The sequence below is a fragment of the Odontesthes bonariensis genome, chromosome 2 (genome assembly GCF_027942865.1).
Source record: "Odontesthes bonariensis isolate fOdoBon6 chromosome 2, fOdoBon6.hap1, whole genome shotgun sequence".
Classification (NCBI taxonomy): Eukaryota; Metazoa; Chordata; class Actinopteri; order Atheriniformes; family Atherinopsidae; genus Odontesthes; species Odontesthes bonariensis.
This window is the reverse complement of record NC_134507.1, coordinates 45379537-45393615: the sequence shown is the minus strand read 5'-3', so window position 1 is coordinate 45393615 and position 14079 is coordinate 45379537. Positions and strand designations below refer to the sequence as shown.

At 42.8% G+C, this 14079-nt stretch overlaps 1 protein-coding gene across 1 annotated transcript in view; it reads left to right on the top strand.

Moving 5' to 3' along the window:
- Window positions 1–12622, top strand: part of LOC142398449 (uncharacterized) — a 30921-nt gene extending 18299 nt beyond the window's left edge. The window contains exons 4-6 of the mRNA XM_075482434.1: window positions 1792–1917; window positions 7834–8371; window positions 9582–12622. Of these exons, the coding sequence (XP_075338549.1) occupies window positions 1792–1917; window positions 7834–8371; window positions 9582–10000 (1083 nt within the window). The 3' untranslated portion in view covers window positions 10001–12622. The remainder of the gene's footprint in view (window positions 1–1791; window positions 1918–7833; window positions 8372–9581) is intronic.
- The last annotated feature ends 1457 nt before the right edge of the window (window positions 12623–14079 follow it).

Below are 14079 nucleotides of genomic sequence, written 5' to 3'. Positions count from 1 at the left end.
ATGTTTGCAAACAGACACACCTAATTGTTTCTCTCTTTAAAAGGATGTGACAACATATTCCGTACTTATTACCGAAGGTTGCATTCACACGGGATTAGTATTACCTATGGTAGATACTCCGGACCGTTTCACAGGAGGTAGAATTCTCGGCAAAGTTTACCGACATACTCCGCTATCTTTACTGACATGGCGCGTTCGGACGGGACTAGATTTCCCGGTTATTATTACTTTACCCCAGGTCCCCCCATTAAACTAGTCCCGTCCGAATAGGGCTTTAGCTGTGCACACCACTGTCCGATCCTTCAGGTGGGGCACATGCAGGAGTGCATATGGCACAAGCAGCTGAGGCTTTACAGCAACAAGCCCAACATACCTACCAAAATCTACCGTGAATATTAAGAATAATACATTGTACATATGTTATATGCCACTCCTCACATTTCCATTCTTGGAAGTAAAAGTATATATTTTTAGTTAATATGATTTTAAACACAGCGTGATGGAGCCCCGCCCCCTACTTTGAGTGGATTTGAGCATAAATATCTAAGCCTACAGCTCACGTTACATTGATTTAAAGCAATACTATGTAACATTTCTACCTTAAAATAACAGCTTGAAAAAAATTGTGCGGCTAGAATGAGTTTTAATATTACGATTGGCCTGTCTCCTATGCCCTTCGGGGGTCTGAGTTGGAAAAACTGCGCTATGTAACTTTGCTGGAGCGGCCCGGGAGCTGAGCGGAAGTACTTCGACTTGCTTTCTGGCACACCTACCGCAAAAACAAATAGACCCCTCTCACACTCCCAGGTACATTTGATTACTCTTACCTTCTCGGTCGACATAGCTTGCACCATCTGACTCCTCGCCGGTTCGTCAACAAACGTGAAAAGTGAAAGCGAAAGGGTGTTGTATTTACGACAGTGTAACCGTACATTACCTCCAAGCCTGTAGGGGGAGCTCCAGAGTGGGCTTTTTGAGAAGTTACATTGTATCGCTTTAAATGCAAACAAGTGGAATGAAAACAATATGTGTTATTAATTACCCTACCTTTTTTAAACCCAGAATGTTGAAAATGTAACATGTAATCCAATTATTATTTAAGTAGGTTAACCATGCCCTGTCCCTCGTAGTTGTGCAATGCGCATCTCCTGAATAAAAGGAGAGATGGATCGCGCTTTTGAACTTCTTTTAGTTAGGCTTTATTTCTTCTCAGTTGTTTTCAGCAGCAGGAGATCATTATAGCTTTTATATTAAACACGTTTTTAGTTAGCGGGACTGCAGCTTATCACCGCTCCCGCAATGAGCTTTCAAAATGTGTCCCGCGCCGCACTGCTGTGTGTTGGGTCCCGCGAGTCCCCCGGGACTGCAGGGCTCTAGTCTAAACCGCTGCAGTCATAATATCAATTAACATCAACACATGGGCAGCATTGGGCCTCAGCTCAATTTGATGTATGAGCTTCTTTTAGGAGAAATCAGATAAATCAGAAAAATTACAGCACTGTCCAAAATTCACAGCTGCATTATCTTTTCATTTACCGCTGTCTATGTCAAGCATGTACATTTGACATACATGCTTGACATGTGCAGCATACATATGACATGCCATTCATTTCAGCATGTACACTTATACTTTGGTGTTATACCTCACTTCCTGTACTGTAATTAACATTTATGTGACCTAGATGAATAATGAAGCCATTGGTGTTACATATCTTGTGTCTGAAACGGGCTGGATTAACAGGTAAGGTCTCATTTGATGACTTTCACGACTGTTATGATCTTACACTGTAGGAATGGTTGGAGCTTCTCCAGAGAAGAGGGCAGCCAACAACATTGTTAGAGCACACAGAAGAGAAGACAGTAACAGTACAAAAGAAAGGCCAGAAGAAGAAGAAGAAAGAGTTGGATAACAAAGAGGTGAGTCAGTGAAAAAGAAAAAAAAACTGGAAAAAGTTTAACCAACAGGATCTGTTGATGATTCAACATTGCAGATATACAATCTTTGTGTTCTGAGAACTGTAATGAGACAGTTGTTTTCATGGCTGCACAAAATGAGACTTCAGATCACCTAACGGTTACCTAAAAACTGGGATCCATCGTGACGCTGGAATTTGATATTGATATGATAGGATCATTTTGCGTAACTGTATATTTACATTACGAAGCAAGTTATATTACAATTTAAAATATATTTTCTTTTAAAGGTGCCATGGCATGAAAATAAATGGAGGCTTTTATATATTTTTATAGGCTTTAGTGGTCCCCTAATACTGTATCTGAGTTTTTTTTCCCCAAAATTCTGCCTTGGTGCAGAATTACAGCCAGTCCCAAAAATGAGCTTTCCTTAGGATCCTCAGAATGAGCTGTTTATGGTCTGCAGCTTTAAATGCAAATTAGGAGGAGAAAGGCGGGGCAAAGATTGCTCTGGTTTGCAAAGATGCACGTAGCGCGAGTCATTTCAATCAGGGGAAAGGCAGATATCGTGCGCGCCATAACACCAACAGCAGGACGGCTATCAAAACAACAAATAAGTACACAACACTCGCATTACAGTAAATGAGGTGTCCACTCGCATACCTCATGCTATTTACCGTTACATTAGCGACAGTGACTGAGCAATTAGCTGTAGAGCTAACGACACAGACAGACTGACCGTTTTGACTCTGGAACCATGAAGGAATTTGTCAGTGAAATGTTTGGCGCACACATACACAAATTTCTTCGGTTCTGTCGTCACTTTCCCAGAAAAAACAAAATGTGTCCACTGGCTCTTTAGAGGTTCTGATGCAGGAGCTCTAAACAGATTTTTTACATCCATGTACAGAGCAATGAGCTGGCCAAAGAGCTGTGGGCGGGGAAAGGCAGTTTATTGGCTCTGGGGGGAAACAACCTCCACGTCATAAGTGGCAGCTTTCCCGATCAGGCCATCTGCATGGTCACATTACCAAAGGCGTAGAATAATTTCCAATGCATGGTTTAGGTCTATTGTCATTTTTAGCCATTGGGGGACCGCAGGCAGGCTAGAGGAACTCATATTAATGTTAAACAACCTTAAAAAGTGAAAATTTCATGCCATGGCTCCTCCTAAAATGTGTAATTCAATGACAAAATGATCATAATCAAAGGTGCTGTCATAACCTTAACCACCAACAGCAACCAGTTCAGAGCAGGTTCAGCTTCACAACTCTCCAATTTATAAATGCAGAGTGACATTTACAAACACTGGTCCAAACAGGCTTTTTTTTTCTTTTTTTTTTTGATGGTGTTTAATTTAGTTCCAAAACCACACATGAATAAAACTTGTGAGTGGACACTCATCACCAGTGAATATGTCTGCACCACATGCATATAAAACAGCAGTCCGAATAAAATCAAATAAAATGAAACACTACTTCTTTTATCCCAAAGGAAAATTATTTTGCTATAGTAATTCTTTATTTATTTACTTTTTCTAAAACAATTATCATAAATTCATTATGAAGAGTTATTGCTGCTTGGAGGAAGGACCTCTTGTTTCCATTGCCTTGAACTGAACACACTCCTTTGTTTACATATTGTTATGTAGAGTGTGGTTATTGTTGTTCTTTATGTTCATTAACTGCAGCATTCGTCTATGTACAATCAGCTCCAGGAGCTCCAGAGCAGTCCCCAGCACAGAGACAGCCTTCTTTATCAGTTTATTCAGTTTCTTTGAGTCTCTGGCTCCAACGCTGCTGCCCCAACAGATGCTGCAAATAGATTGTACTCTCCACCACAAACTTCTAGAAAATATGCAGCATCTTTGTGCAGACAATTAAGCCTGGTTTCCACTGTCAGTACGGTACGGGTCACTTCGTATCGGTACGGGTCGGGTCGGGTCTCTTTGGGGTCAGCTTGCGTTCCCACTGTACAAAGGGGACCCTCAGGGGTGGGCGGAGTGCGTTGATTTGTACTGGAAGTTTGAGGTATACAAAATGAAGAGAACCTATGAGAGTACAGTCCCCTGTGGTGCTCCTGTGCTACTGACTACTTTGTCAGACACACAACCCTTCAGTGTCACAAACTGTGGTCTGTTTGTCAGGTAGTCGATAATCCAGGCAGTTGTGAAGGCATCCGCCTGTATTTTCTGCAGCTTGAAAAATAATTTTATAGGCTGAATTATATAAAAAGCACTGTAGAAATTAAAGAACATGATCCTCACAGTGCTGCCTGTTTTGTTCCAATGAGAGTAGGCTTGCTGAAGCAGGTAAATTATGGCATCTTCAACATCACCTTCAGGACCGTAAGAAAACTATAGTGGGTCCTGAGGTGTTCACTTGTCTACTGAGGTGAGCCAATAACAGTCTCGGTCTCAGTCAGATGCATGAGATTTGTTTGGTACAGGAACAAGGCAGCATGTCCTCTGCTAAGGTTGAGGAGATGCTGTAGTATCCCACACAGCTGTACTGCAATAGTCTTCAGGACTCTGGAGCTGACTCTATGTGGACCTGCAACCTCGTTCTCGTTCAGTGTCTCCGGAGGGGAGGCAGAGGTGGTCATTGTGTTCTGATGTGGAGGGAGATGTTGGTGAGGCTGTGTTAAGATCTATGACTGAGGTGGACGGTGACGATATTGAGGCTTGACATGGAAGCTGTGGGTACAAGTAGGATCAGAGGCCTGTGTTTCTGGAGGCAAGAGAGAAGCATGCTGAGTGCTGATCTGAGCTAAATCTACTGAAAATGAAAATTAAAAAAATTATGTTGAAAAATTTTATTGTTGCTGTCTGCTTTTTTTTTTTTTCATCAAGCAATCATTATACGCTTTCATATAACAGTTATTGCTGCTGGCAGGAAAGACCTCCTGTATCTTTCTGTATTAAAGAAGACTCAAACTGATAGCACTCAGTTGTTTCAACATGATGTAATGAAGAGTGTGGTCTTATCTTTTTATTCAGCTGTTTTTTAACAGTCTTTCACAACTTCGTGTTTCCTTCCCTTAGGACTTCTTCTTCATGTTCAGTAGCTTTTTGAAGTCACTGGTGATTCAAGGTTTGTTACTGGGGAAGCACCTCACTATCCTTGTGGGGATAATACTCTCCACATGGAAGTTAATGTAGTCTGTCACATACTCAGTCATGACATTGATATCATCTCCATGTGGCTCAGAGTGCATTCCAGTCTGTGGCCTCACTGCAGATCTTCTTCAGCTTCCTGAAACCACTTAAGTGTATGCTCACAGTTTGCTGTTGAACAATGGGTGTATAGTTTGAGGTGAGGAGAACAAGATTGTGGTTTGATGTTCGAAATGGAGGACAGGCAGAAGAGCTGTATGCATCTGTTGCATTTGCATAGAATAAATTCACCTTTTTATTTTCTCTGGTGGAGCAGTTGGAAAAACTTTTGAATGGTTTGAAGTGTAGCAGAGAAGGAGATATTTTTTAGATCTTCATAAATCTCCACAAACGTGTTGGGATGTTGTATTTGTATCCTGGCAACAACTGAGCTGATGACATCACAGACAGTGTCTGCAGCGGTGCCAGGTAATACAGTATATACACCGGTACCAGAATAACATGGCTCGGGTCATGGGAGAATAGCTCTTCCAGTCGAAAATGGTCAATGGACTGTACTTGTAAAGCTCTTTTCTAATCTAGCTGACCACTCAAAGCCCTATGGAGATAAACTCACAACTAACAGTTCAATGTCTCTGGTACCAATCCTCACCTTCACAGTGACATGTCCACATGTTCTCATGAGAACACCAAGCTCATCCATTTTATTTGGAAGTAATCTGATATTCCCCACCAGTATATAGCAAAAAAATGGTTTAAACTTCCTCCTTCTTGCTCCTGCCCAACATCAATGACATTTCCTCATCAAATCATCTAGCATTTGCGATCTTTTTTTCGGATGTTTGTTGGCCAGGCCACGAAGATCTTTCAAAAAACAGTGTTTGCAGAAAAGATAATTCAGTAAAAATCTGAAAATGAAAAAAAAAATTGTACACACATTGTAAGTGAAGTTACTGCAATTTGCTGCCACTATGGTGCAGTCCAATCTAGAAAGACATGTACAATCAAGCACACTAAATACATATGGCATGGCAACAACTTCTGTCTGCACTTAAAGTGCTTATGAAACGAATTTTAATTGTTGGAATTTCACAGTTTTTGCTGCTGATTCTAAAGGTTCCAAGCCTTGCGATTAAAATGAGATATTGTCTGGATAATAATTTATCCGGGAAGTCATGTTAAAACGGGCTCAAAAGGAGCCACATTTTGTCTTTTTGTGCGAATTCTTTTTTTAATGCGTGACGTCATAGGGTTGACACAGAAGTTCTCGTAGTCTAACTGTAATGGCGGCATCTATGGCTAAGACATCAAAGCACGGTGGAAAATATTGTGTTGCTGGAGGTTAGTTGCAAAAATAGCAGCTTCACTGAAGGCATCTCTCTGCACATGTTTCCCAAACCAAAAAATACTGGAACTGAGGCTGACAAGGAGAAGGCAAAGACGAGAGCACGGTGGATACAGTTTGTACGGAGGCATCGTCGTGATTTTGAAGTGTCCTCAACATCCGTGTTGTGCTCCGTACATTTCCATCACAACGGTTTCACTAAAAATGTGGAGATCGCGGGAATGGTTGGGAATAGGAGACGTCTTTTAGCTGAAGCTGTTCCAACTATTGACATCGCTGGACCTGGTGTGCCGACGGAGACTGTCCCTGCTCGAACTACTGCTCGGGCGCGAAGACAGGTGAGTCTGAAATTTCCAGATCGGACATTACTGGACTTGTTTTTTTTATATATAATAATGTTCGCTTACTGTTCGCTTCTGAGAGGCAAGTGTCGACCACTGCTATTGGCTGAGAGCACGGTGGATCGTGTCACTGCGTGCTGCCGCCTGCCGATAGCTGGACCTGAATTGCTGCTCGGAAGCAGGGGACTGCTCGCTTTTCTCTTCGGTCCACACACATATCCAGCTAGAATTGCTGTCTGGTCTCTCCGGTGATTGCGCCGGCTACGACATCCGAGGCTCCGTGGATCAGTCCTACCGATGGCTGCTGTCAGTCGTGCCGAGGCCGGGTGCCCATCTCCCTGCCGCCGACCCGTGAGGATCCGCAGATGGGGCCGCGCACTGGAGGATCTCCGACCCGTTAATCCACGCCATTGTTTATTAAGCTTACATTAAAACCATGTTATTATCACATACGTTTTTTTTAAGTGGCTGGATTTCAAAGTGCCCCTTCGTTAGGTTTCAACGTGTCAAAGACAGCGCAGCAGAATGCCATATCTGCCAAACCGGCATGTTCAAATCTTTTCCAGTTTACCACAGCAAACATACACTATTGTGTCATTTGATTGATAACATCTTAATAATAATCAGCGTGTAGTAGGAGCGATGGCTGTTTTGTGCCGCCGATCCTGTGCTGAAAATGGTAACTTTCTTTCATTTCCATTACCCATACGGAGGTGCAGAGAGCCTCTTCAATATAGATACTAAATCGATTTGTGTGGCTTAAATTCAACGAAAGTTTTTCCACATAATGTTAGAGGTGTGTTCTTTCGACCTGCTGATGTTTGTATCAGAATTTTGTTTCCTTTATGAGATATAAGTCCATCAAATGTATGTTGTTTTCGCAGCCAGCCATACTAGCAAATAAGGGAGTCAACCCTATGACGTCACGGTCACTTGGCCAATTTCACACCAAAGGCCACACAATTCACACTTTTAAATGGCTGTTTTAACAAGTTATGCCCGGAAAATTTAGTTCAAGTTGGATTGATGGTTTTAGAAAAAGACAAAAATTTCATTTGAATGATAGATGAACATTCGTTTCAGTTCATCTTTAACTTAGCTCTGTTTCTTTTCTCTAGGTTCTTCAGTGTTTGGAAACCAGGATTAGATTAAACCCCCCACCAAAGCCTCAAGGCAATCACCTCATTAGTGTGGACCAGTCAATAATGGAAATGCAGAGGACATACCCTGACCTGGCCTTCAGGGGCCGCCCCCTGCTACCTGACCAACCTCACAAAGCACGCACTGACATTGGCAACAATAAGGATGTTTGTAATGCTGAGCTGAATGAAGGAGATCTTATCAAAAAGAGTAAAAACGCTACTCCCACAAACCTCAGTGAAGGTGAAAGTAGCAAAGCAGAAAAATTGTGTGGTGACAATGGCAGAACCACTAGTTGTAATGACAAGAACATTGACGGGATCTCCACTCCAATAGACACCATTAGCAGCAGCTTTGATGGCTCACATGGAAGAAGAGTTGATGATGAGCTCAGTGGCCCTCAAGCCATTTCCCTTCACAACACATTGAGAGCTGGGACCAAAGCAGAGCTGAGTCTGAAGCCTGAGAAGCCTCAGTCCACCACAGAGCCTCTTGCTGAGACACAGCAACTATCTGGTAATAAACATATACTATAATCACAGTTGCATTTACTTTATAGGTCATTACAATAACACAGGTATCCCTGGCCTGGTGTTATGACCCCTCTTTCCTGTCCTCTCAACCCTCAACCGGGTGAGGCAGATGGCCACCCTTTCTTGGTCTGGTTCTGATGGAGGTGTCTTCCTGTTTGAAAGGGAGTTTTTCTTTCAAATGTCACCTCATGGATTCTCTTACTGGGATATTATATCAAAGAGTAGGTTTGGTGCAATCAGTTGGTTTTCTTTGTTAGGCAGCTTTTTGGAAAAAAATCTTTGAATAATGGATATATTGGATTAAATAAAACTTGATTCAATTGAAAACAATAACATAATATTTTCCTGCAGAACTACCCTAACCACTGCCTTACCTGAGCCTAACATTGACAAAGCCTTACCAATCCTTAAACCCAGTCTTCATCCTAAAATTGTAAGTGGGATTTTACATAGTAAAGAGACAGCTCTTATTAAGGTGACCGTTGACCTATTGCTGAGTGAATATAGACGAGACTGCTCAATTTTAATCGCTGTCTTTGATACTGATGATCACAATGTTTCCTGCATTGTTGTCTCTGATTGGAATAAAGGATTTGGCTCTTAGCACAATACATTCACTTTTCTCTTTGAGAATCCTTATGAACAATCTGAAGAACTTTTTCTCCTCAAAGGCTCAGCTACATTGTTCCCTATTTACATGCTACATCTTGGCCAGCAGGGCTACACAGTGGTGTGGTGGTTAGCACCGTCGTCTCACAGCAAGAGGATTCCTGGTTATAATCTCAGCTGGTTCTTGCTGTGTGGAGTTTGCATGTTCTCCCTGTGTAAGACTAGGTTCTCTCTAGGTACTCCGGCTTCCTCCCACCATCCAAAAACATGCATGTTGGGTTCATTGGTGATTGACCCTGAGAGTGTGAGTGTGGATGGTTGTTTGCCTCGTTTGTCACAATGACGGCCTGGCGACCTGTCCAGGGTGTACCTTGTCCCATGCGCAATGACAGCTGGGATAGGCTCCAGCCCCCCAATAAAAACAAGAAGAGGGTCCTGGCAGAAGTCCCAGAAATGTATTTCTAATAATATTTTTTGTTATTACAATGATCTTCCTTTAGTCTCTGAAAGAGAAAATTTAGAAAGGTATCGTATATTTCATGAGTAATTCATTTTATTTGTATTTTGTATTTTGATTTTTACAGACGGACAAACTGAGAGAGAGGCCAAACCAGAGTTTGGCTCATTGAGCTTCGTGGATGAAGAGCAGGATCTGAGAGAGCTCGCTGAGAGGATGGAGCAACTCTGTGTACAGGAAAATAAAGAGGACGGGAAGAGAGGAGAGAAGGACACACATACAGGAAGGAGACAAGAAGAGAAAAAATCCAGCTCTGAGAGAGGGGTTGCCGAAAAAACCCTCAGGATGCAAGTGATGGAGACTGCTCTAACAATGAACCAAGATCCAAGTAGATTTACAAACTCTTCTCCGTCCGAGCAGAAACAGCACACTGTGGGTCAGCCCTTGGTGCTGACTGGAAGTACAGCAGACTGTAAAGGAGATGGCAGCATAGGTGTGCAGGAGGGACAGGAAACGTGCCAAACAGAGAAGGAACATCTGGTTTAGAGCTTTGGAATGAATTAACATCAAAGTTTACTAAATATATGGAAATGTAATTCTACACAGCAATTGTAAAACCAAAATAAGTTAAAATAAATCCATAAACCAAGATTTTAGGCCCCAGTGAAATCAGGTTTGATGTTTGAAAGTTTGTGTCTGGGAGTGCACGGGGGTGTGACGGTTAGCACTGTCGCGTCACAGCAAGAGCAAACCTCCAGGTTTGAATCCCAGCAGGTTCCTTCCGTGTGTAGTTTGCATGTTCTCCCTGTGTATGTGTGCGTTGTTTCCAGATACTCCAGCTTCCTCCCATTGTCCAAAAACATGCCTTCCATCCATCCATCCATCCATTATCTTCCGCTTCTCCAGGGATCAGGTCGCGGGAGCAGCAGCTTGAGCAGAGAAACCCAGACGTCCCTGTCCCCGGCCACTTCCTCCAGCTCTTCTGGGGGGACCCCGAGGCGTTCCCAGGCCAGCCGAGAGACATAGTCTCTCCAACGTGTCCTGGGTCTTCCCCGGGGCCTCCTCCCAGTGGGACGGGCCCGGAACACCTCACCGGGGAGGCATCCAGGAGGCATCCTAACCAGATGCCCGAGCCACCTCATCTGACTCCTCTCCATGCGGAGGAGCAGCGGTTCTACTCCGAGCCCCTCCCGGATGACCGAGCTTCTCACCCTATCTCTAAGGGAGAGCCCAGACACCCTGCGGAGGAAACTCATTTCGGCCGCTTGTATTCGCGATCTCCTTCTTTCGGTCACTACCCACAGCTCGTGACCATAGGTGAGGGTAGGAACATAGACTGACCGGTAAATCGAGAGCTTGGCCTTCTGGCTCAGCTCCTTCTTCACCACGACGGGCCGGTGCAGAGCCCGCATCACTGCAGACGCCGCACCGATCCGCCTGTCAATCTCCTGCTCCATTCGTCCCTCACTCGTGAACAAGACCCCGAGATACTTGAACTCCTCCACTTGGGGAAGGATCTCATTCCCAACCCAGAGAGAGCATTCCACCCTTTTCCGGCTGAGGACCATGGTCTCGGATAGGGAGGTGCTTGCATGGTGTGAGCGTGCATGTTTGTTTGTCTCGTTTGTCTCAGTGTGGCCCTGTGATGGACTGGCGACCCTCAGGGTGTACCCCATCTCTCGCCCAATGACCGCTGGAATAGGCTCCAGCCCCCCTGCAACCCTAAATTAGATTAAATGGGTATAGAAAATGGATGGATGGATGTTTGTGTCTGATTTGTCACCTATATTACAGTCTCTGGCAGGGATGCAGGAAGAAGGGGGGCTGAAGGGACAGCAGGGGGTGTAACTGCAAGATAAAAAGTTCACTGAACAAATCAATTTAGAGAAAAAGGATTTTTATTTTATTGACAAGTAGTCAATAAAATATTATTTATTGATGATTTGAAAGCCTACCTTTATGATTTTCACTAAATCAGCTTTGTGAAACGGACCTCAGATACATAGGTGTAGTGCCATTTATGCAACCCAAGATGGACACACTGGACAGGACAAGTGTTGATAACAGATAACAGTGACGAGTTGAGGGTGGAAGTTATTAGCATCACACCACTGCAGAAGAACCTGTGTTTACTTACTGTCTGCTTGAGCTCAACATCTTTGATTACAAAAAGTACTGTGTGCTACACTGTGATCCTCTGTATAAGTTTCAATCATCAATAGAATATTCATTTTAATTTTTAATATTCATTTTGAAATGGTGGCCTCATATTGTTATTCCAGTGCCTGGTTAAATCAATTAACTTTATTAGTTTGCCGCCCAGTAGTTTTTACAAGCCCTGTAATTCTGCTGTTATGTGTGGTGGTGGGTGATGACAAAACCTGCTGGCTGTGTCCTTATTAGTTACAGGGTGTATGAACTCACTTTCTCAATTCATGAGTTATGTTAAGTCTTATTGATATGACAGCTCTGGTAGTGTGACATGCTTTGAATGAAAGTAAAAGTTGGCCCCACTGTTTGGAGTTGTGTTTTTAAGTGTGGTCTTAAAACAAAAACCTTAAAATGTGTTGAAAAAGTTTTCTGTCTACGCATATGCAAAATCATTTGTTTTCCGAGTGTGATTAAACATTTTTTCTGGGTATAGCCTTACTGGTTTTGTCTTGACATACAACCTAGTAGTTTCCGAATTTCTTGTTTTCTGCATTGTAAAATAATGTAAGACTGTTTGAAGTAAAATAAGTGTGGTGGAAATTTTAGTAAGGCACAGGGTCAGTTATTTTCTTCTGAGGAGATAAGAGAGAGAACAGCACAGTACTCAGTTATATTGCCCATTGTCACATCATCACTCATTGGGTATCTTAGGTGCTGTTTACACATACCCGGGTATTTTGATAAACGCATATTTTCTAACCTTCGTTTGCAAAAATAACTAGGTGCACACAGCCCCGTTTTAAAAAAAAAACACGTCTACATTGATCAGCATAAATACGCAGTCCGTCCGGGTCTAACCCAGAATCGCCGTCGCTGGCAGTGGTATGGCCGGGCTCTGTCTGCCAAAAGAAGCTCCGCAATTGCTGCCCTCCGAGCCCTAATGCGTCTTTGTTGGTCAATACACTGTATGACTTTAATTTTCAAAAGCACACAAGCGAGTATAGCTCTTAAAAACAGAAATGCTGCTAGTACCTCCATGCTTGCCAGATAAACAATGGACGGCGGTCTTTTACCGCAGATATTGCCCAAAACTCCGTTTTCGTCTCTCTCAACCAGTTTACACACAAACGCTAAATGGAGTTTTTAAAAAATCTCCACTTTTGCCGGAGTTTTTTTTATGCCTCGTTTTCGGAGGAAAAAACTCTGTTTGTGTATAAACGAAAGGCACAAACGAAGGGAAAGGTTTTCGTTTATCAAAATACCCGGGTATGTGTAAACAGCACCTTAATGCTCATTGGTATCTTTCTTCTACCTTTCCTCCCCCAACCATAGTTGAGGTTACCCAAACGTCGTAAATACCAGCTTCATCCCTGTCCCCCTTAAAGTGCAGCTATCTCATTCTCCATCTATTCTAACAAGCCCACCGTTGTAAAAGAGGAATTAAGGAAAACAGGACAGGGTGGTATCTTGCAGCGAGGTTATTTGCAGGTTATACACAGTAACACTCAATACAATGCAAATAAGAATTAATTTTCCATAACATCCCTACCTTTTGATTATAATAATACAATTATAGTAATCAACCCAAAAGAAACTAGAAAAATAATATATTTATCTGTAAAACATCAGGCTACGTTTGCACACAACATGAGTTTAAAATGCAGGCATCATTGTGATAAACGGTCCAATGATAAACAATCAAAACATGGAGAATTAAACATGATCATCGTCAGAGGCTCGGTCACTCTGTCTGAGTCAGTCGCTAGAGAAAAACCTGAAAGCAAAGGAGTTCATTGAGTCATTTGAACCATTTGGTGAAACATGGACTTATCAATGGCGCTCACAATGAGGCCCCTCACACAGGGAACAATACAGCAGCCGCAAAGAGCCAAGATACACAATCCAACCAGACAAGAATTTTGTGCTCTTGATAACTGAAAATGTGGCGGTGGTGGAATAATGCGACTGGTGAAGGGCGGACATTCAGTACACCAAGGATAGTGGTCTCCCTCACTTTGATATTTGCCATCAAGGCCTTTAAAATAACTTCCTCTCATCAGCCAACAATGTGTCAAACACAGGTGATAGGTACAATTTATAGCACCACGGCGTCGATACGTTGCCAACTCAGGGGCAACCTCAGGCAGGTACAGCGTCTCATTAAGACTGCCTTAAGAGCAGATGGCACAGGAAGTACAAGTTAAAGGATCAACTTCCCCAGGCACTCCTGTAAAAGCAACAGGCTGTGCGTCTTTCATACAAATCACACAAGAAGCATCGGTGACAGATCTGACAGAATAATTCACCAATTGATACCAAACGTTGCGTGTCAACCATGGTTTTGTAATACATTTCTGGAGTTGCCACCAGGAGAGGCATCTTTAAGATGATCTGCATAATTGCTGCCTGTGGAATCAAGATAAAATGTAAACATGCTGGTTACAAATAATAAAATAATAAAAACAGTTTCTGCC